This window comes from Myotis yumanensis, unplaced genomic scaffold (assembly GCF_028538775.1).
Source record: "Myotis yumanensis isolate MYYU_CA2020_CCGP unplaced genomic scaffold, mMyoYum1.0.hap1 SCAF_8, whole genome shotgun sequence".
NCBI classification, from domain to species: Eukaryota; Metazoa; Chordata; class Mammalia; order Chiroptera; family Vespertilionidae; genus Myotis; species Myotis yumanensis.
In genome coordinates, this window is record NW_027223759.1 from 55,672,170 (window position 1) to 55,695,036 (window position 22,867).

Here is a 22,867-nt window from a genome sequence, read left to right on the forward strand (position 1 = left end):
CTCCAAGGGTTGTCAACCTGTAAAATAATGGACTAGAGTGCTGACCCTGTCCTTGGGTAAAGAGAAGTGCTGAATCATGGATAGCAGTATTAATTAGAGGTTTAGAATGGTGGGACTGTGAGTGGCAGCTAATCTTTGTAGAAACCCTTGAGGATGCCCTTGGCTATTTGATGTAAATATATGGAGTTCTCTCTCTCTCTCTCTCTCTCTCTCTCTCTCTCTCTCTCTCTCTCTCTCTCAGAAGTTAGGAGAGCTACAGCTGGTTTTGCTGTGGCAATACTTTCCCTCTTACCCCCACCTCCAATTAAAATCAACTTCTATACCCCAACCACAATACCCTGCAGCATCATAATCCATTTCTTTTTAGAGCATGAACCTTCTGGGAGACTCTGATCAAATCTCCTATTGAAACTATAGTTCAACTTCCCACCCTTGATTGCTTCGCAGAAGAGAATACGTTTGTAATAAACTAATTTTTTCATCCCCCCCACCCCCACTAACCCATGTATTTATGTGTGAAACAGAAAGACATTTCACCTCAAGTGAAAACTTGAGCGTCTTGAGACAAACACACGAAGAATAACTCCTGATGTTTGCACAGAATATTGGTCTTCGCAAAGCTCAGTGTACACTTCTTCAGCCTTTGCCTTAGGGAACTCATTGTGGGTGGAACTGCTCAGAGTCAGCATCAAGGATAGGAGAGCTTGTCCAAGGAGGTAGAGTGGAAGAGTCAAGTCTTCTGGATTCTCCACTTACTCATCCGAATTCTTCTGTAACTATCAATGCGATCTTGTCCTGGACCAAAATGAGGCCCAAGAATGCATTACATTCACAATTTTGGATGCTTTATTATCTAACATCCAAAGAGAAGATACAAAGGCTGTTTTATTTACCAAGCAAGTGCACCAAGCCTAAGGGAAGTTTTGGTCCTTGTGCTAAGCTGTCAGATGTTGGAGGCAGTTGGGCAGATGGCTGTGTTTTATGTCCCAGCTTAACATTTTCGAGGCTGTTGAATAATGTAGATCCTTCTCATTGGAGTGACCTTCTCCAGAGCAGGTCTGGGTTTTTGATGTGCCGTGTGCACTATTGCTGGAAATTTATGGCTGAGCTAAATGTGAGAAGGAAAGAAAAAATTAAGCATATTGGATCTTTTTGACCATGAAGTATTAAAGTAGTAGAAAGCAATACAATTGGTCATGGAAATTTCACAATTTTGTTTACTTCTTTGATAGTATTCTTTTTTTCCATACCACTTCCAGCTCTGGGTCCATAGTGTGTTCACTTGGGGTTTCCCTCACTTGTTTATTTCTAATTTGTAAAACTATAACAGATAGTATATTAAAATAATGTACATAATACATATGCCTGTGTTTTGAAGTGACATTTTTACAAGTATAAATGGTTCATTATTTCTGCATCAGTCTTCTAATATTAGCAATTATTTTGGCACCAATATGCATATATGAATCACTATATTCTAAGAAGGCTACGGGAACATTTGAGAAAGTCCTGAAGACTTGTCAAAAGATCAGAAATACAGATCCTCTGTAAGAAGTTAGAGTTAGGATTATTTATTAGAATGAAACATGTAAAACTTCTATTTTAATAGGTAAAAAAAATGGTGTAATATTGGCTGTTTCATATGGTTCAATCTAAACAGCCTGAGAAAGAAAAGAAAGCTGAGGAATGACTTACTAGCTTCAGGTACCAAAGTTCTCATTAGTCACCTCCACAGAAGACATGTATGAAGAAACAGGCTTAAGTAGATTTAAGTTAACACAGACTGAGGCTATTTGACAATAAGATAAATTTCATATGGAACTGAAAGACCTTATGAAATTTACATCAAGGATGGCTTAAAATCAAAAGGATGCACAATGCTGCAAGGGCTTCAGACATAATTTTCCTAGGAGGGAAATTCGAACCCAGTGACCTCTTGGGTCTACTCTGGGTCTTTGTTTTCAAGCCATTGATACAAACATAAAGGCACCTAAGGATACCTTCCCTAGCAAGCAAAAAAGGGGATGCCTCAGCTCACTAGGAATTTAACTTAATCACCATTGAACGGAGATGCCCCTGCCTTGACACTCAAATTAACTAAAAGGGGAGATAAACTGTTCATGACCCCAACATCACATTGTTTATGGTTTGTTTGGACTCTCCTAAGCCGGGAAAACATAGGTGCCTTGTATCTCTTCTCAAATGTCCCTGAGCTCTGGGCACACAGCATTCCCTTTCATGTGAAACTTGACACTAGAAAGTCCTTTATTCTTGGTCTTAAAAAATTAAACACACTGGAGGAATATAACCTGAAGTGTTAACAATGGTTATCTCTGAGGGGTAGAATTATGGGCAATTCCTAGTCTTTTTCTTTATTTTGCCTATCAGTATTTTTCTAATAATTTTCATTTATAATAATTAGACCCGAGGATGGTTTATGCTGGCATTCTAGCAGAAAGGAAGAAAAATCTTTTTAAAAAAGCACCGAAGAGTTTATTTTGGTCAGACCAGTTATCATCCAGCCACATGACATGCATTTTATAGGGTGGTAAAGGCAGAGTGCTGTTTTGTTTTTCTTTAAACATTAGAACCAGAAGGAAACTTAAGAGGTCACTGACGTCAGTAATTTTCTTCCAGACTGTGGGTCTTTAGCGTCAACTAAAACAGATGGATTACTTCAGGTTAGCGCTAAATCACATTCAAGAGATTACAGGTAGGAAGAACAACCTGGCAAGTTACTTCAAGTCAAATGTAAATGTACGGTGAAGGGGTGGGGGGTGGTGAGAAAGGAAATGAACAAGTAATTATGATATAACAGAAACCTGGGCAATTAGCCAAGGTGAGATGGCCCACGATGACAAGTTGAGACTGAGGAGAGGAAGCCACAATGTTGATTGTTGTTTTTAAGGCGCAAGAGTGATGATGGGTGGAGGTGGGAAAGGGGAGAATTTGCTGGAACACACTTCTTGCTTAACGTGGCACTAATTCATCTCCAGAGTTATTTCCACAATTTAGGGCTTACATTTTTCTATGTAAAATACACCTAACATAAAATTCTGACCATTTTTAAGTGTATAGTTTAGTAGCACTAAATACATTTACTAGTACATTGTTGTGCAACCGTCACTACATCCATCTCCAGAAATTTTCATTATACCAAACTGAAACTGTGTACTCCTTGAGCAATAAATCCTCATTCCTTCCTTCCCTAGCTGCTAGCAACAACCATTGTCCATAGTGGATGGGGATGGCACCATTTTCCATTCTTATCAGTAATGCACAGGGTTAGGGGTCACATTTTAACCAAGGTGTTTAACTGAGGTTCTAAAAGCTCTGCTAAACTGGTCTCAGGAGGGGACTCCCCATGTCAGAATGAGGGAGAGACTGCCTCTGGAGCTCACTGGCCACCTATATCTGGTTTGGGAAAGTTTAGGAGGAAAAAAAATCAATAGGATTGAGAAGGAAGTGGAAATTAATTCTAGCAAAGATAATAGTCTTAGCGAAACTGCCCATAATTATTAAATTACAAATGTACAGGCTTTGGGGCAGGGGGCAGTACAGGCTTTTCTAGCACCTCTTATACAGGGTGGGGCAAAAGTAGGTTCACAGTTGTGAGTACATGAAACAGTTTATTCTTGTATTGTTATTTATTAATTATTGTATTATTTTTCCATACGAACAACTGTAAATCTACTGTTGCCACACCCTGTCAATACAACAAGAGAGTCAGGTTCGCTGTCCCTGATACCCACCGCTCCATCAGGGACATCCTAATGTAGAAGGACTTGGGGAGTTGTGGGTACAGCATCTATAAAGAGTCTTCCGCTAGAATGGAAACTGTAAATAAAACAGTCAACCCTGCAATGTCCTAATTCTGAGGTTTAGGTTCTATATCAGTGGAGATAGAAAGATTTTATTTTCAATTCTGAACTAGAAATAAGTAGGGATAGCTTCACAGAGTGCAGCCGACAGCTCGCTGTGACTTCAGACTGGCGTCTTCACATAGGGAAGCTTGGGATTCTTCATCATTCATTTCTGTAAACTGACCGGGTTTGTAGAATGAAAAGTGTTTCCTGTCTGATTCATGAGGGTAAGAGAATCTAGGGTAACCCCACAAGAGAGAGAATTCAAGGCTGGCATAGGTGTGAGGACTCTGTCCTGCCGTGGTGCCATCACAGAAGGGCCAACGCACTGAACTTAAACAGCAGATCAGTAGAAACACCCACATTGAGAATTTGCCTTCATCTTGGGTAGCTGTGACCTCAGAACCTACATTTTTGGTTTCAGAGAAAAAGCAAAAGAAGTCTGTTAGAAGTCCTTAGGATTGGAGCTGTGAAAGAAATTCCAGATGCAGGGAAATCAGAGGCAGGTTTTGTTTTAGAGCCTGAAGGTAGGTAGTATTGCAGACGGGCTGCTCTTCCATTCATCTTTCCTGGTTGTTAACTTCCAACGTGGCACTTAGATTTCCACACCCCGTTAAGTAAAGTGCTTAAAACAAAACATTCGGTTTGAGTCAATGAAATTCAAGGCTACTCCTACGGCGATGTTCACCCATGGAACAGAGAAGCCTTTCTAGGTCTGCAGATGCCTTTAATCGTCTCCTCTCCCCCAGGACCCCATTGCTCATCCATCTCACTCACTTTGGTGTGGATGATGCATCTGGCAACTTGAAAAGTGGCCCCAACTTTAACTGGGCTTCAACATTCCACCCCCCTCCACACCATAACGCAACCCTGTTCTGATGTTTTAACTGGATACTTTCATGTTGAGAAGCTTCACAACTAATGCCAAGTTTAACTTCCATAACCATCCAGAGAAGGAATATACTTGGCAGTACCATTCTCTCTGAATCCCTGCCTTAAAAAAAAATTAAGTAAATGAGCAAACATAAATCTCAGAGCAGCTATGGGACTTCTAAAAGGTTAAACAATCTCTAAGGAGTAGGTGGAATTTGGTCTAAGACCAGGTCTTTCTGCTTTTTAGCCTAGAGTTTTCAAGCTTACATAACTCCTTCTTCTGCCAGGAATACCATGTTATGTGGTCTGTCACTGGGCAACAGGAATTCGGTTATTATCCAGGGCTGGAGAGGTGGGGAGGGAAGGGGAGAGGTAGTGGGGACAGAGGTCTGTGTGAAGGGAGGAGTGGGGAAGACAGTGGGAGGGGAAATTCCACTTAGATTTGTACAGATTTTCAATCTCCCAAATCTTAAACCCTCGGCTGGTTTTGAAGTAGGGATCCTGAGATAAATAGCATATGGAAAGAAATGTCCTGCCATGATTGAATGGTTGTTGAGATCCTATGAGTCAGGCTGTACTTTTACAGCCTTAGACTCTAAGTTCTTAAACTGATCTGAGAATTAAGATGGGTTCTTGGAACTAGACAGAATTGTAGCAGAGGGCATGAATGAATGTAAATAAATGCAGGTATTTCTTCTGACCAATTGCATATTGTTAGGACTTTGCGACAATATATTTTGCAGAAGGGATCATTGTAATACAGGTGAAAATTTATCAGCAGATGCCAATATCTTTATCTCTATGATTTTATGTCTTACAATTTTTTGGTATAAGGCATATAGTTGATACATATTTATTTTAAAAAAATTAAGGTATAGCCCTGGCCGGTGTAACTCAGTAGTTAGAATGTTGGCCAATGCACTGAAGGGTCATGGGTTTGATTTCCCGTCAAGGGCACTTATCTGGGTTTCATGTTCGATCCCCAGCCCTGGACAGGGCATGTGTGGGATGCAACCAATCAATGTGTCTCTTTCACATCAATGTTTCTCTCTCTCTTTCTCTCGCCCCCCTCATCCCTCTCTCCTTCCCACTCTCTCTAAAAATCAATGGAAAAATATCCTCATGTGAGGACTAACAAAAAAAATCAAGGTAGAATTTTTCTATAATAAAATATACTCCTTTTCAGTGCACAGTTTTATGAGTACATACAGTCTGTGACTATCATCACACTCAAAATATAGAACCATTCCATCATTCCCCCACCTCAAAAAAACTCCCTCCTATCTCTTTGTGGTCAACCCCTCCTCTCAACGAAGCTACTGACAACCACTGATTGCAGCAGATCTATCTTTTAAAAGGCATTGGTCTTTTTACCCCAGTTGACCTTTATTATGAAATCCTATTACACATCAGGTTGAATTATGGATTCAGGGAGGATTTTTCTTAGCTGTAAGGAAATATGTGGATCCCACTAACTCCCATATTCAAGACAGTCACTATGGCAATCTTGGGACTTGATTTTCTGGCCTCTTATCCTTTGCCCAGGAATCCAAGTGGCGCCCTGTAGGATAGCTGCCTGGGACTAGAAGCTAATACTGAGGGCTGGGTGTGTCTGGCTCTGTGCTCAGTACTTTGCACGGGTTATATAACGTCCTTGTATTCTCACAATATCACTTTGACATGGACACTATTAATCACATTTCCATTTACAGATGAGGAAACAGAGGCACAGAGAGTGAAGAAACTTGCCCAAGGACACACAGCTAGTGAGTGACAGAGCTGGCATAAGACCCAGACATCTGATGTCTGATGCCAGAGCCTGTTTTAGCCAGTAATCTATACAGTGTTGACCACATTCCCACCCCAGTAAACACTGAGCTACGTGTTAAAGTCTTTCTTTTTACATGGATAGTGGCTGTTAAACATATTTCTAACAGTACACCATCTCACTATTGTCTTATTTTTCCGAACACAATTATCACTGTTGTTGTTACTTGACTCTCCTTTTTATCTTTGGAATGGAGAATTGGTATTTTAACTGAAAGTGGAAGAACCCTTCTATGTCACAAACATATGCATATAGGTCTATGAAAAAACAATATGAACCCTTGCATCATACTTACACACAGCGTAAACCTTTACTGACCACTGTCCTTAAACATTTCATTTTGGGTCAACATATATTCTCGAGGAATGTGCCATCCGGTTTCACCAACAACTGGGCATCCTCTTGCCCCCGAGGAAGAGGTGTTTAGTGGGCAGGGGCAAGGAAAGGCGAGACAAGGAGCGGGCAGCTGGTGTTGCCCTGGCAGGGCATCCTCCACCCCTGCCCTTCCTGTAAAGCCAGCAAGGCAAAGAGGCACTTGTGACCTCACCTCAAATCTATGTTATGGGAGAACCAAGCCCCCCACATGAGAAGGCTCTGTGGCTATCGTGTACTGTATAATCGAGATCTTGTCTTGTATTCTCTGCCTCATAACATCCCAGGGACTTCAGATGTACCTTTTTATCTCTGCCATGAAACCATGCTACTCCCCGGAGCAGAGTACAAACAGGTGACTGTGCCAGGCACCACTCTAAGAGCTAACCTGTGTGAACTCATTTATTCCACACAATGAAACTATGAAGTGTATTTTCTTTCTTATCTCCATTTTATAAACAAGAAATCTGAGGCACATAATAAGTAACCTGCTCAAGGTCATACAGCTGGTAAGTGGAAGAGCTAGTGCCAGATGGGGAGCCAGAGGCCTAGTACACAGTTTCTGCGCTCATCTTTTTCGAATCCCTAATGTTGGCAGTAACGACAAGTCTTCCTTCTATAAAGGATGCCCAGTCCTGCCCCTTTAACAAATGTGGGAGCAGCTGAAAGAGTGGCTCTTTCTTGCCTTACATGCAATGTATCTGTCCTCCAGAAATAAGAAAGACTCTCACTCAGCTCACCTACGTAGTTGAAAAACGCTTGAATACAAAACCAAACCACCGTCTTTCTGGTAAGTCTTCTTAGTTTGTTGAGCTACTTAGAAGAAATTCATGATATAGAAATAACAACAGCAGTGGTCAACCACCTATTTGAACAGACTTTTCTGGAAAAAGCCAGCCAGTGCCCAGCCTTCCTCTGGCCTGAAACTGTGCAATCCTCCACCACCCGCACTCGCCTCCAGTCAAATACTGCCTTACCGGAATGCAGTGGTCGGGAGCAAGGGCAAAAATGTAGGATTCCCAGTACACAGGCTGCCTTTTTGTAAAACCATGCCAATGTGTCTGAGAAATATTTGGGATGGCAAAGTAAAGTCCTGCCAATTTGGTGTCATGATTCGTGCTTTATTTTCTATCTTATTTTTGAGATGATTTATTGAATGGACACTAGGAATTTGGGAGAAACAATTTTTCTCACCAAGACCTCTCTGTGCTCTTGGGACCGAGAGCAGATTCTTTCAAAAGGACATTGATCCTCCGAGCTGGAAAACACCTCAGTGGTCACGGGCTCTTTCATCCACGCAGACTGATGGTTGGGGGAGTACTGTCTGGGAGTATCCCATGATGCATCTCACCCACAGCTTACCTTCTCCAGTGTGTCATTCAGGGCATCCATCGTCTGTATTTTGGCAACATTCACAATAGCACTGAAAAGATGAAAAGAAACTTCATATGGGACCTGAAAACTTTCCCACTGAAGAGGTTCAATGATTTATACACAAGCGGGTCTACTTGGCCTTGAAGTGTCACTCTGCTTGGTTACATCTGAAAGACAAACAGTCCTGCCTCCCACGTGACAAGCCTTATAGGCCAACTTATTATTACTTTCATTTTTGAACTTTTCATTGGAGTATATGACATACGCAGAAACATGCACCTATTATCAGTACACGGCTTAGCACATATTCAGATACTTAACACACTAGTCTAACCAGCTGCCCCTAAGGATAACCACTCCCTGACTTATAGCCCCATGGATTCGTTTTGACGGCTTGTGAACTTCATAACATGAATGATAAGGCATACGCTCTATTGTGTCTGGCTTCCTCCGAGGTCAAGTTATTTTGTAGGAGGGTTTCAATCAGGGACGAGCCTGCAGTACAATTTCTTGATGGAAACTCTGCGCTCAACATAGTTTCTTTTTCTGGATGGTTTGTGTTGGTTGGTGCACGTTATTAGGAAACAGACATAGATTGATGATGCCTAGAAAGTTATTTTCCAGGGTCTATTTTTTCAAAAGCTATTCTCCAAGAAGATGTAAGGGGACTGTTTGTCCATGAAGACGAGGCACTCCCATCCCGTGCACACACTCCTGGAGCAGAGGTGAGGGCAGGGGCGAACGGATGGTGGAGCTGGTGAAACTGCAGCTGCACCGCCGCTCCCTGCACAGGGAGGGCCCTGGCCATTTCACATTGGTAGCTTCCTTTATTATCTTTTAAAAATGGCACCCAAGTTCTACAAGCTTTAGGTCCTACCTACTCATATCTATCCCTGACAAATAGGGAGGGAGGTTGATTTCTTGCTGTTTAAGTTCTGTAGTAGTCCAATTCCCATCTTTTAATGACTATTATAAAAAAAACTGCATTTTTAAAAGAGGGGTCCAATCACCACTTTATTACTCTCTAGGCAACTCCTCTTCCTTCTCTGTTCAGCTGACGTTGGAATTAACAGTAAGTCCCCTTGCTTCTGAGGTGCAGAGAAATAGGGCTTGCCCACTGGCTGCCAACTAGAAGGTCATTTCCAAGCTATGACTCTAGTTGCTGAGCCCCTGGCCCAGGTGTGTTACATAAACAGGGCTTATGCTTAAGTCAGGTCTTAGTAACAGAGCACATTTTCCAAATCAATCAGCTTGCGATTCAACAACCGTGTGTTATCATGCACAGAGGACTCTCTCTGTTCTAGGAGCTGGTCTCCAAGCGGGTCACTAGTGAGGACTCACAGCGTCGCTTTCCTTATGTGATGATTATTTTCTGGTATCGGGAGAAGCAAACACTGCTAAAGGGGCTAGTGAGTATTTTATTTTAATGTAGAAAAGATCCCCAAACAATCTCCTCCACAGAAATCAGAAAGGGAACTTTAAAATGATCTAAAAATGTGTTACATGAAAGAGGCAGAGAAAGTCTATAGTCCATTTCCCTCCGTATTCTCCTTCTGAGACTGTGGCCATTTTAACTCTTAAGGAGGTACCTTGAGCATCTAATCAACTCCTTTCAAATACTCGCCTATGGAAACCACCTTGAAATAGTCTCTGAAGCACTGTCATTACACTTCTTGGCGAAGCCAGTTCCACATGTTTCCCTTAACTAAGGCATGGAGTGACTGGGCCATTTGTGTGTCTGCTCCAGCCACAGCTTTCTGCTTAGCTCTGGGAATAGTGCAGTGTGTCAAGGTTATGGTGGAAGGGGCAGGGAGAAACCAGCCTCAGTATCTATAGGCCCTCCTGCTATGCCAAATATAGCAGCCATTAATAGTTTCTAAATAATTGAGTGATGAATTCAAAACAACAACTAAAAAGCATTTATTTTTAATTCAGGAGATTTGCTTCAGCAGAAAGCATACTATGAAAATAGGGCAGCTTAGGGACACTATTTTAAAGGCTAATGTGAAAATAGGATAAAGGGATGTGCGTCAGGTTTGAATGCATTTAGGATTGTGTCATTTAAGTACAAGACAGCTGGGCTGGACTCAGTGAGCGGGGGAATGAATGGGTGGGGTTAGTGATGAGGGCTCAGAAAGAGTCCTCCAGAAGGTAGTGACTTTTCACCTCCAGTCTGCATCACCACTGATCCTGACCCCCACCACACCCCACCTTGGCGGCTGTCTGTAACCCTGCTCAGCAAAAGCCTAGGGCAGCGGTTCTCAACCTGTGGGTCTCGACCCCTTTGGGGGTCGAACGACCCTTTCACAGGGGTCGCCTAAGACCATCGGAAAAACACATATATAATTACATATTTTTTTTTGATTAATCACTATGCTTTAATTATGTTCAATTTGTAACAATGAAAATACATCCTGCATATCAGATATTTACGATTCATAACAGTAGCAAAATTACAGTTATGAAGTAGCAACGAAAATAATTTTATGATTGGGGGTCACCACAACATGAGGAACTGTATTAAAGGGTCTCGGCATTAGGAAGGTTGAGAACCATTGGCCTAGGGGGACTGGGAGGCCTCTGACTTCTGAAAGAAGAGTCACTGAAAACTCCTCGAGGTGACACAGGAAAGGAAATCAAGCAGTCCCCTACCTTGTTTTCTCAGATCCTGTTTTTCTGGTGTGTCTCTCCAAGACGCCAATTTCTTGTTTTTTTGAAATTCGCTTCCCTCCAGCTTTTACTATAAACAAATAAACATCAATATGGGAGTCAGGGTTAGAACAGCAAGAGAAGGCATGCTTTGTTATTCAAGGTATAAGTTTAGAATTGGCAAAAAAAATTTAGAACTTATTTTTTAGTTTATTTTAAAAAATATTGCCAAGACCGGTTTGGCTCAGTGGATAGAGCGTCTGCCTGCGGACTCAAGGGTCCCGGGTTCGATTCTGGTCAAGGGCATGTACCTGGGTTGCGGGCACATCCCCAGTGGGAGATGTGCGGGAGGCAGCTGGTCGATGTTTCTCTCTCATCGATGTTTCTAACTCTCTATCTCTCTCCCTTCCTCTCTGTAAAAAATCAATAAAATATATTTTAAAAAAAATATATATTTTTATTGATTTCAGAGGAAGGGAGAGGGAGAGATAGAAACATCAATGATGAAAGAGAATCATTGATCGGCTGCCTCCTTCACGCCCCTTATTGGGGATTGAGCACTAAACCTGGGTATGTGTCCTGACCTGAATCAAACCGTGACCTCCTGGTTCATAGGTCGATGCTCAACCACTGAGCCATACCAGCCAGGTTAGAACTTATTTTTTAAAGATCTAAACTTTCATCTAAAACAACGTAATAAAAAAGTTACCCTGAAACTGCATAAAGATAAGAAAAAAGATGTTTCGTGCAAACAAGGTGGGGAGAAGAAGAACTGCTGAGGTCTGCTTGTTTATGTTCAGGGAGGGGAACTGAGCTTTCAAAGGCAGCAGGTACATCTTCCATTTGGGGAGATGAATAACAACATACTCCCTTAGGCATTTCACTGAAAAACATTTTTTCTTGTTATCAAACCAATTACACTCTTCATGATAGCAATTGACAATTACAATGTGACCCTCCTATTCTCCCACAAGATTAAAGTTTGTGCAAGGCTTGCATTTTTTTTTTCAACCAAAGCTTTCAAAAGTCAGATTCTGAGAATGAGCCAAAAGTGAGGGCGGTGGCGATAACAGGCATTTAATTCAACAGAGATACTTCTGATCCCACCATATACCCACCTATCATCTCAGACCCCGAACCTGGGATGTTGGCCAAGCTCAGATATTGTAGTGAGCAAATAAAATGCATTAGTAATCCTGCCATTCAATAGATCAATTAGTGTTAATCAGGCTACAGATGACCTAACAGCAGTTCAAGTGTTTAGCAATGTCAGATGAAATCAACTTTTTAAAGGAATGACCCATTTCAGAATGCAAGTCAAAGCAAATACTTTTTCCTGTTCCCAGGAAATTTGCACATCTGAAATCTGACAAGCTCAAATGAGAAAAAGCTAAATGGACATTGATTCGTTTGAACCTATTAATTCTTTTTATGGGAATGTCAAATGGACAGTTTTCTAAAACTAGCTCCAATAAAGTGAAAAATAAGGAAAATTGTTTCTCCATGCCTTTGTGAATTGACTTAGTTGTTGTTCTTTTAAAATGATTACTTAGTTTATTGCTTTGATTCTAATACATACATAAAGCAAACAATTCAAAAAGCATGAAAAGGTCTGCAGTCTCCCTCCTACCATTATTTCCCAGCCCCCTGGTTCATCTCCCTAGATGCTGCTATGTTATAAGTTTCCCATGTATTCATCCATAAGTATTCTATATGTCTACTTACATGCTATTATTTTTTAAACTAGAGGCCCAGTGCACAAAATTCGTGCACTGGGGGGGAGGGGGGGAGGCTGTCCCTCAACCCAGCCTGCACCCTCTCCAATCTGGGACCCCTTGGGGGATGTCCAACTCATAATCCAGGACTGCTGGCTCCTAACCACTTGTCCGCCTGCCTGCCTGATTGCCCCTAACCACTTCTGCCTGCCAGCCTGATCACTCCCTAACTGTTTCCCTGCTGGCCCGATGGCCCCCAACTGCCCTTCCCTGCCGGCCATCTTGTGATAATGTGGGGGTGGCCATCTTGTGACAATGTGGGGGCAGCCATCCTGTGGCAGCCATCTTGTGATGACATGGGGGCGGCCATCTTATGGTGGCCATGTTGTGATGACGTGAGGGCGCGAGGGCCACCTAGGCTTTTATTAGTATAGATGGTAGCATAAGATACACATTGGTCTGTACCTTATCTGTTTATATATTTCTTCAATTACATGTTTTAATAAGTTCTATTTCAATACACATATAGAAATGTACCTTTCTTTTTAGCATCTTTAACATTTCATTATATGAACATTCTGTGTTTACTTAGCCAATTCCCAAATGTTAAGACATTTCAAATGTTTCTAATCCATTGCTATTACAAACAATGCTGCAATGAATATCCTTTCATATATACAGAATTTTGCATAAGTGCAAGTATATCCATGGGATAAATTCCTACAAGTGATCTTGTTAGTTCTCAAGAATATACATTTGGAATTTGGTTAAATCTTGCCAAATTGCCCTTCACAGAACTTGCACTAGTTTACAATCACACCAGTCACAATGTTAGCAATTATCTCCCCAAGTCCCTTGCAACCATGTGAGCTAGAAAACATTTGATTTTGTCAATCAATAAAATTTTTAAAAAATGGTATCTCATTGTTTTATTTGCATTTCTTATATTTTATTAAAGGTTGAGTTTGTTTCTGTGATTAAAAGCCATTTATATTTTCTTTTTATGAACTGTTAAAATTCTTTTTCCTAATGCTTTTATTGATTCACTAGAGGCCCGGTGCACAAATTTGTGCACTAGTGGGATCCCTTGGCCTGGCTGCGGGATCTGGCCAAAACCAGCTCTCTCCAACATCCCCCCAGGGGTCCTGGATTGCCAGAGGGCGCAGGCCAGGCTGAGGGACCCCACTGGTGCAAAATTTGGGCCAGGGAGGAACATGGGAGGTTGGACAGCTAGGGAGGGACCACGGGAGGGCTCCAGAGAATGTCTGGCCCATCTCACTCAGTCCTGATCAGCTGGAGCCCAGCAGCAAGCTAACCTACCCATCGGAGCATCTGCCCTCTGCTGGTCAGTGCATGTCATAGCGAGCGGTTGAGTGGCCTTAGCATATCATTAGCATATTACGCTTAGATTGTTTGAACGGACGACCAGACGACCAGACACTTAGCATATTAGGCTTTTATTATATAGGATAGGAGCTGTTTATCTATGAGATGTATCACAAATATAAAATATTTTGCCAGTTACTGCCTTATTGTTGATGTTTTTGCAGTCAGTAATTTTCTGTTTTTGTTAACCTCTTATGGGTTTTGTATCATTAAGGAATTCCCCACTGTGATGTTTTATTAATATTATTCCGTATTTTCTTCTAGAACTCTTATGGTTTCATTTTGCATAATCAGTCTTTGGTGGTATATTTAAATCCTTGACCCTTCTAGAATGTATTTTGTGTAAGTCATGTGGAGGCATAATAGATTTGTTTAGATTATCCTAATAATATTAAAATATCCATCTTTTAGCTATTAATTTGAAATGCCATCTTTATCATATACTAAGTACTCATGTATATGTGTGTATATATTACATGTGTATACATATATACACACGTGTGTACATTACATGTGTATACATATATACATGCATATATACATACATGTGTATATATGCATACACACATATTACAGTGGCTATTTCTGGACTTCTATTCTGTTCCATTAATCTCTCTGTCTATTCATATGCCATTATAACTCTATTTAAATTATTGTATTATATTTTAATATCTGACAGAGTTAGTCCTCCTGTGTTAAACTTCCTTTGTAAAATTTTACTAGCTATTCTTATTTATTTTTCCATATGAACTTTAGAACCAGTTTGTTAATTTCCTATAAAAAATCCTGTTGGTATTATTTTTAAAGAACTTGCTTTAAATTTATAGATTTTTAAAAAGGAAAACTTTGTATCTTTATATTCCTGGTAGCTCTCTGTTAAAAATATGGTATGCTTTTTTATTGTTTATATCTTCCTTTGAGTTCCTCAGCAACTTGTTCACATAATCTCACACCTTTATTATTAGATTTATTCCCTAAGCATTTTATCTTTGTTGTTTCTGTTGCTATTATAAATGAGGTTTAGTCTTCTGTTATAACTCTAACAGACTGTTGTTCTTATATTACTCTTATTGATTTTTATATCTAAATCTCATTAAATTCTCTTATTGTTTATAATAGTTTTAAATTGATTCTTGGGTTTTCCAGGTTTAAAAATGATTAACATAAAAAGAATTTTATTAGTTCCTCCAAAATAATGTTTAATAGTGATGATAGTGGACATCTTTGTCACCTTAATTTTTAAAGAATTGCTTTCAGTGTTTTTCTATTAAGCATAATGTGCACTTAGAAGGTTATATACATGAGAAGTAAGTACATATATTTTCATAAATATATTATTTCATCATGTTAAGGAAATATCCTTCTAGTACTGTTTCATTGCACTTAAAAATTACAAATACATATTGAATTTTATCAAATGCCTTTTTAGCACAAACAGACATGATTTTTCTGCTTATTGTTAATTATATTAATTATATGAATAAATATTTTATGTGAAACCATTCTTGCATTCATGGAATAAACTCTATTTGGTCATTTTCAATCACCAACTTGGTTTTTTTAATTGATTATAAAAGCTTCTCACTAGAATTCTGGAATGTTAGATGCAGTCTAACGCAAATTGTTATTGTTAAATAAACAACAATTAAAAATGTGAACTTTAGAATGCTGAGTTTTGTGCCACTCAATTGAAAGGACACTGACAAACCAGAGACTGTCTGAGGAGAGTGACCAGAGTGGAGAAGGGAGCAGGTCACAGGAGGCCGTAGGGAACTGGGAGAGATCACTTCTGAAAGAGCAACGACTCGGAGCTCAGGGGCATCTTCAAAGATCCAAGGGGTTGTCATGTGGGACGAGGAAAGGTTTCTTGGTGAGGAAATGTTATATGGGGTCAAAGAGCTCTACACTTCCGGAACTCTGTGACCTTGAGCAAGATGCTAAACCGCTCTGAGGCTCAGTTTCTGCATCCTTAAAAGGGAATAATACTGATTGTTCAGGTTGTCCTAGAGAATAGAAGTGACATAAGCACCTGGTACATGGTAGGTACAGAATAATGTGTAGTTATTATTATTTGTATTTATTTTATGTTTTTCCAGAGGAGAGAATGAGACCAAAGAATGGAAATTCCAGAAAGCTCTTCTGGCTACACATTGCAGTTTGTGTTATTCAGAGTGAGGTAGCGTGCCTCGTATGTCCTTTGCCCCTCAGTGTGTTAAAGGAAAGAAGTCTACTGCCATGAATATCTGAGGAGGACTTAGGTGAATTTGGTAGAAGTTTAAGTAGATGATCCTTATTATGAAGTCCTTACTATAATTCTAACGCTTCCCACCTATTTACAAAAGAAAACTTATCACTTTCCTCCCTTCCAGAAGAATATAAAGCTCTTAACAGAAAAACAAATATCAAAGAAATTATAAAAAAAATGCAAACATGGGAGTTCTTCATTCTTAAGAACAATAAATAGAGACATTATAGGGTAAATTAAACATCCCCCAGAAGATTTCTACTTCAATGCAGGAGTCTTTGAATCCTCTCTGGTGTAGGGCTATGGGCTTTAAATGAGTGATTTCAAGAAGTGAACCACAGCTTGAATGTCCAGAGCACAGTTCTCATATTAAACTTATTCTGGTAGGTAATCCCACTTGGTCAGCCATGTACAGCAGAAAAAAGCAGAAGATAATATTCCCACACTATAGTGGATACAAGGAGGTATACACAGATTAAGGCTCTCTCTACATTGAGGCGACTGGACCAGCTGGAACCAGTTTGTGGGAGGGTCATCTTCAAAGCACTGCTGGGAGCACGCTTATCCTGGTCTCCTGGGATCTAGCAAGCCATCCTACATAATAAAAGGCTGATATGCAAATTGACTGAACTATGGAACGACCGGTCGCTATGATGCACACTGACCACCAGGGGGCAGACGCTCAATGCAGGGGGAGCACCGCTCAGGCAGAAGCCTCCTCAGCAACACTAAGGATGTCTGACTGGGGGAAGCAGGTCAGTCGGACATCCCCCGAGGCTCCTGGACTGCGAGAGGGTGCAGGCTGGGCTGAGGGACCCCCTGGTGCACAAATTTTCTGCACCAGGCCTCGAGTTGTAAATAAACATCTACAACCCAACCCAGTCAAGTCTTGCCCATTTTGCTTATGGCAGATAGGTCTGACTCATGGGACCTCTTCAGAGTCTCACTGTAACTAAATTAGTTCAAACATTTTCATAATTCTGTGTTTGGGACTATATTGCCTTTTGAACATTAATAGAAGGATGAACTGGAATGGGGTGAAGTGAAATGTGAACTGATTTAACATTTTAACAGGCCTTTGAATATGAATACATAGGGTAAAACTTTAGGTGCTTTCAATAAGCATAATAAACTGGAGAGAGAAAACATGTAAAAGAGAGAGACACTGAGGGTAAGGGCAAGACTGGGGGGGATAAAGACACATTTGTAATACCTTAATCAATAAAAAGTTTTTTTTTTAAAGAGAGAGAGACACTCTTTTGGATAGTTTCATTAGAAAACAAAATATATGTGGGGAAAATGAAACTTTGTTTCATTTGTGGCTTCTTTTGTAGTTTACAGTGCCAGAAATAGACCCTTGAGTTTAGAATGCTACATAATACTTTTGCAGTTAAGATCTCCCAGACATTTTGCACAGTTTTTCATAAAAGGCAGTCAAGATAAAGAAAGAAAAGCCTGCCAGAAAAATTAAGCTTTTTTCCTTCACTAACTGGTTGAAAAGGCATGTGAAAAAACTGACCACCACAAAGATTTGTGCAAACTCTGCCTAGTGACTTAGAATTTTTATGTGAAGATCTTAATTCAAAGGTTAGATGCTTGCAAAATGCTTCCTTTGCACTTACATTTGATTTTTCAGCAAATTTTAAGCTGCCAATCAACACCTAGAAGATGCCCATCCGAAGAAGGCAGGGATCAAGGAGAGAGGGCTTTAGAATGAGAGCACATGGCATGGGCTCCACTTTATTCCCAAACCTCAGCCTCACTGCCCTCCAGGCGTGCAGCCTCGGACAAGTCGCACAACCTCACTGACTTCAGTTTGCTCCTCTGTGGAAGAGTATGATGGTTCGTTGTCTGTCTGCAGGGGTGTTGCCCTGTCTAGGAGGTTCTGTGCAGCGCCAGGAGCACAGTCAGTGTGGGGTGGATGTGGTTGTTCTTGTCCTTGCGGTCATCAAACCCTGTCCCCGTGATGCCTGAGAAAGTGGGTCTTCCAACGTCTCTCTCAAACCTCACAGACCAAACCCCGTAAGTTGACCTGAGCTGACTGAAGTTGAGAGAATTAAGCCTCTGCCCTTATTTTTTGTTAATGGTGCTGGCCCTATGGTTCCCCCCCCCCCCCCCCCCCCACTTTCTGCATTAGTTTCACATTTGGGGATCTAATCCCCAAACTTCGTTCTCTCTCTCTCTTTTTAAATATATTTTTATTGATTTCAGAGAGGAAGGGATAGGGAGAGAAATAGAAACATCAATGATGAGAGAATCATTGATCGGCTGCCTCTTACACGCCCCATACAGGGGATCGAGCCTACAATCCAGGCATGTGCCCTGACTGGGAATTGAACCGTGACCTCCTGGTTCATAGATGACACTCAACCACTGAGCCACACCGGCCGGGCCGTTCTCTCTTTAATGAGCCAGAAAACAGATTCTCTCTGGGGATTCCGTGGTGTCCTCTCTGATGGCTCTGATTCACTTGACTTAAACTGAATTAAAAAGTGCAGGGAATATACAGAAAAACTCATGAACTCCTGCTCTTTCTAATTCATTATGTATGTACTTGGCTTCCTTGATCACCTTCTACGCACACATTTTTGGCTGTTCATTGTGATGAGGTTCTTATAAAACTGAGAGTGAGGCAAATCAAAAAGCAGAAAATCCAAAGCTAAGCTTACTAGGGCCCAGGCCAGCTCATGTTTAATGTAGTCCTGTGTCACAGCATAAATTTATAGCCACGGCTAATGGAGGTGCAATATATTATATTAATATACATGAAAGAGAAACTGCTAAGCACTCGACATGCAGGTGGGAAAGTTACCGCCGGCTGACTTTCCAGTGGTTTCATTTTTAACTGCGATGGGGCGGGCACGTGTATATTTTCTATGCATTTTCCTCTGTTCTGCCCACTGCAATAGCGTCTAATGCAGCAGCCCTCAGACACCCGATGACTTGCGATTGGGGAGGGTAATTTCTTCTGATGGCTATGCGTTTTACGAGGCCTGCATTTGATGGGGATTAACATTCATGTGCTGGGTACCTTGCAGAGGTGATTGCCTTTCATCATCATAACAACCTTATAACATCCACATTAGTTATTACACCCTGTTTTAGAGGCGAGAAAACTGATGCTCAGAGATGTGGAGTGAACGCAGGGTTTAAACCCATGTCTGTCCAATTCCGAAGGCCTCGTCAAATTCTTCCCATCATATCATGCCCGCTTCCCACTTTCCGGGACCTGTAAATTGCTTATTAAGAATCAGGGGAAGATCTGATGCAATTCTGGTGATGAATTATTGTTGTTCCCTAAATAAAATTGTGCACCATCGCAAACCGGTTTGGACTTAACCTATGTAGTGAGACCAGATGAAGGAGGAGGCTTCTTTGTTCCCCGGCTCTCAGTGGGGAGGCAAAAGTCTGCCTTCATCTCCATTCTAATTACCCCAAACCTCTTATCTGTAGTGTCACAGTTCGTAATAATTAATTGTCATGCCAGAGGCATCTGACATGCTTGATGGATTCCTGGTGTGCTATGTACACAGAGTAATTAGCAGTCATTAGTGGTGAGGACAGAAAGTTCTTGGTGGCTTCATTCGAACGCTCCTTTGGTTAGGTTTATCTCTGCGTCCTTTGTGCATGAATGTAATTTAGTAAATCAGGTTTTAGCTTAACTGTTTTATGAAGGATTGGGGTGGAAATGGTGAGAAGAGAATAGTATCTCTTTTTTTGGGGGGGGTGGGTCATTATCTGTGTGATGACTTCTCTTCTAATAATTAGCATTTATCGTTCCTGACCATTAGGCAGCAACATTAACTTTAAATATAGACAGTGTTAAACACTGCTAAATCCAATGAAATATAAAGTGTCAGGCATCTGCCACAGGAGAGCAGGGCATGGAGCCCAGAACTGGAAACGAGTGAAAATTCTGACTCTCTCAGCCAGGCTGCTCCCCAGAAAACCACTGAACCTCTGTGTCAGAGTATCAGCTTGGCAGAGGTTATACCCGCCATCCTCCTCTGCAGCAAAGATGACTGAAGTAACCTTGGCCTAGAGGTGCCAAGTTAGACTAATAAGTAAATCTTGTAAATGGGGAAAGGATAAAAGGAGGCAGGCAGTTGAAAGAACATAAAACTGGCTAAAAATAGGCCTACATGCTTCAGTCAATCTAGATGAACATATGGTTAAGTACAATAAAACTAATTTCCATATTCCAGAGAGTTGATATAAGTAGCATACATTTAAAATGGAAGGGAGGGAAGGAGAGGGGCGGGGCGGGGGTGAGAGAGAGAGAGAGAGAGAGAGAGAACGAACTGTGGCTGCTTTGCAAAGCACCTTGATAGCTACGGTTTCCAGACAGCCCCCTCCAGTGTTTGAGTCCTTATTAGAAAGTGCTCCTCAGCTTGTTGACAGGCAAATACATCACTGACACCACCGCCCAGCTCACGTGCCTGAGGAGGGAGAGAGACTGGAGGTTGCTGTCCTTGCTGTGGAAGCTGGTTTGCCGGGCTATGAAGTCAGATGTCGTACAGTATCTCGGGGAGCCTGAGTCTTAGAGCTGGAACCTCTAGGGAGGTTTCCATGGCAGTAAATCATCTTCCAGGGAGGAAAGGGCCAACCTTGCTACCTATCTCTTCCCACCAGCACCCAATCCCTTGTCCTCTCATATATAATCAGGTTTTAATTGATCTGGGGCCTGACAAATCCCCAGGTGGTTTACACACAGCATAGAAAGATCAAAGGCACAGGAGGAAGTCAGCTGCATGAAGTCAGAGCAACAATGGCAGGCTGAGAACCTCTGCTCTGTTGGGCGCCTCTGTTGCAGGCATAGATGGCAGGGCAGCAGCACTGAGGCCCTTGCTACCTGCAGGACAGAGGGCAGTGGGCAGCCTACCTGCGGGCGGATGCCCCCCTTTCAGCGGGGAGGGCAGGACTTGCACTTCATCTGCCATAGCGCGTGCCAGTGCCAGTGCCAGTGCCAGTGCCAGTGCAGGTGCCGGTGCTCCAGAGGCCCTGACAGCTGTGGCTGCCCCACCGCACCCCGGCTTTATACAGGCTGGGGGCGGGGCCCCTTCAGGGCGTTGCTGAGCAGCAACAGGGCTTGTCACCTTGCTCTCAGGGAATCTGCATCTCCGTGGCAGGCTTTCTCCTAGAAGGAAACCTTCTTCTTATTTCCTCCCTCTGAGCAGGCAGGGTAGATGGCCAGGGGACTCTTATTTTCTTTCACAAAAGGAAGACGAGAGGACGAAGTTCAATGGAAAACTTTTTCTCTCCAACTATTCATCCATCAAGTATATATGGAGAAGCTGCAGTGTGACAGGCTGTTTGTCACATACTGGCATGACAAGGAGGGGAAGACTAGATCTTTGCCTCAAGACATCTGTAATCTTTTTAAAGACACAATTATAAAACAAAGTGCTATGCTTTTGTCCCGGGCTTTTCCATTGTAAGCATTTATACTAAGAAAATGATGGGAGATGTAAACAATGGTTGAGGATGTAAACAATGATGTAAAAAAGACCGGTAATCATATATTTCTTGTTTTAATTTTCACTGGAATCAACATAAGCATCCCCAAATAGAGAGAGATAGTTAAATAAAATATAGCCATGAGAGTGCACATTTACAAGTCATGCTTTAAAATAATATTTAATGATGTGAAAAATATTCATAATAAGATAATGGAAAAGCAGGCTAGAAACCAATAGGTGCCGATTTTGTTAAAAAGATAAAGTATAAACATAAGCATTATTGTATCTCCTGTGCTATTCAACATTTAGCCAATGGTGGGTACTTAGAGATATCTCTTTGTTCTTGAATACAATTAAGAAGTTCTGCTCTTCAAAAAACATTGTTACAAAAATGAAGACCAGATGCAAACTGGGAGAAAATATTTATAGAACACATTTCTGATAATAACAACCAAATTTAAAAGTAAGCAAAATAGTGTCCGGGCCGGTGTGGCTCATTTGGTTGAGCATCATCCCATGCACTGAAAGGTCATTGGTTCAACTCCCTGTCACATGCCTACATTGTGGGTTTGATCCCTGGCCAGTGTGCTGTGCCTCTCTCTCTCTCTCTCTCTCTCTCTCTCCTCACTCCCTCTCTAAAAAATCAATAAAAATAAGCAAAATATTTTTAAACCTCCACAAAGTAGAGATATTGACAACCAGTAAGCACATACAAAGATTCTCTGCATCATTGATCAATTGGAAAATGCAAATTAAATACACACTGAAATATATTAGAATGGTTCACCAACAACAACAACAACAAAAAGGCAACTACAACATGTTGGTGGGAATGTAAACTGGTAAAAACCACTTTGTAAGTCAGTTTCTTATCAAATTGAACATATACTTGCTATATGAGTAACAATCTAATTCCTAGGAATTCTCCCAAGAGAAATGAGAACATATGCAAACATAAACACCTATATACACATGTTTATAACAGGTCTGTTCATAATTGCCAAGAGTTAGAAACAACCCAAAACAACTATAGAATGAATAAACAGACCGTGGTACATCCATACAATAGAATAGTAATCAGCAATAAAAAGGAATGAACAGAT

The 22,867-nt window shown here is 41.2% G+C and overlaps 1 protein-coding gene across 2 annotated transcripts; it reads right to left on the reverse strand.

Annotated features, from left to right (window-relative positions):
• Positions 1-632: 632 nt before the first annotated feature.
• On the reverse strand, positions 633-21,300 carry DAPL1 (death associated protein like 1). 2 transcript variants are annotated; one of them, XR_011472477.1, is made up of 5 exons: positions 21,188-21,300; positions 10,963-11,050; positions 8,299-8,359; positions 894-1,108; positions 633-795 (listed from the first exon to the last, which is right to left on the reverse strand). XR_011472477.1 is itself a non-coding variant. In XM_070423443.1 (4 exons), the coding sequence occupies exons 1-4, from the start codon at positions 21,243-21,245 to the stop codon at positions 992-994; spliced, it is 324 nt and encodes a 107-aa protein (XP_070279544.1). In that variant the 5' UTR covers positions 21,246-21,300; the 3' UTR covers positions 868-991. The 2 variants fall into 2 exon arrangements, 1 of the variants encoding a protein (XP_070279544.1); XM_070423443.1 differs by lacking the exon at positions 633-795 and having other exon boundaries at positions 868-1,108.
• Positions 21,301-22,867: the final 1,567 nt, after the last annotated feature.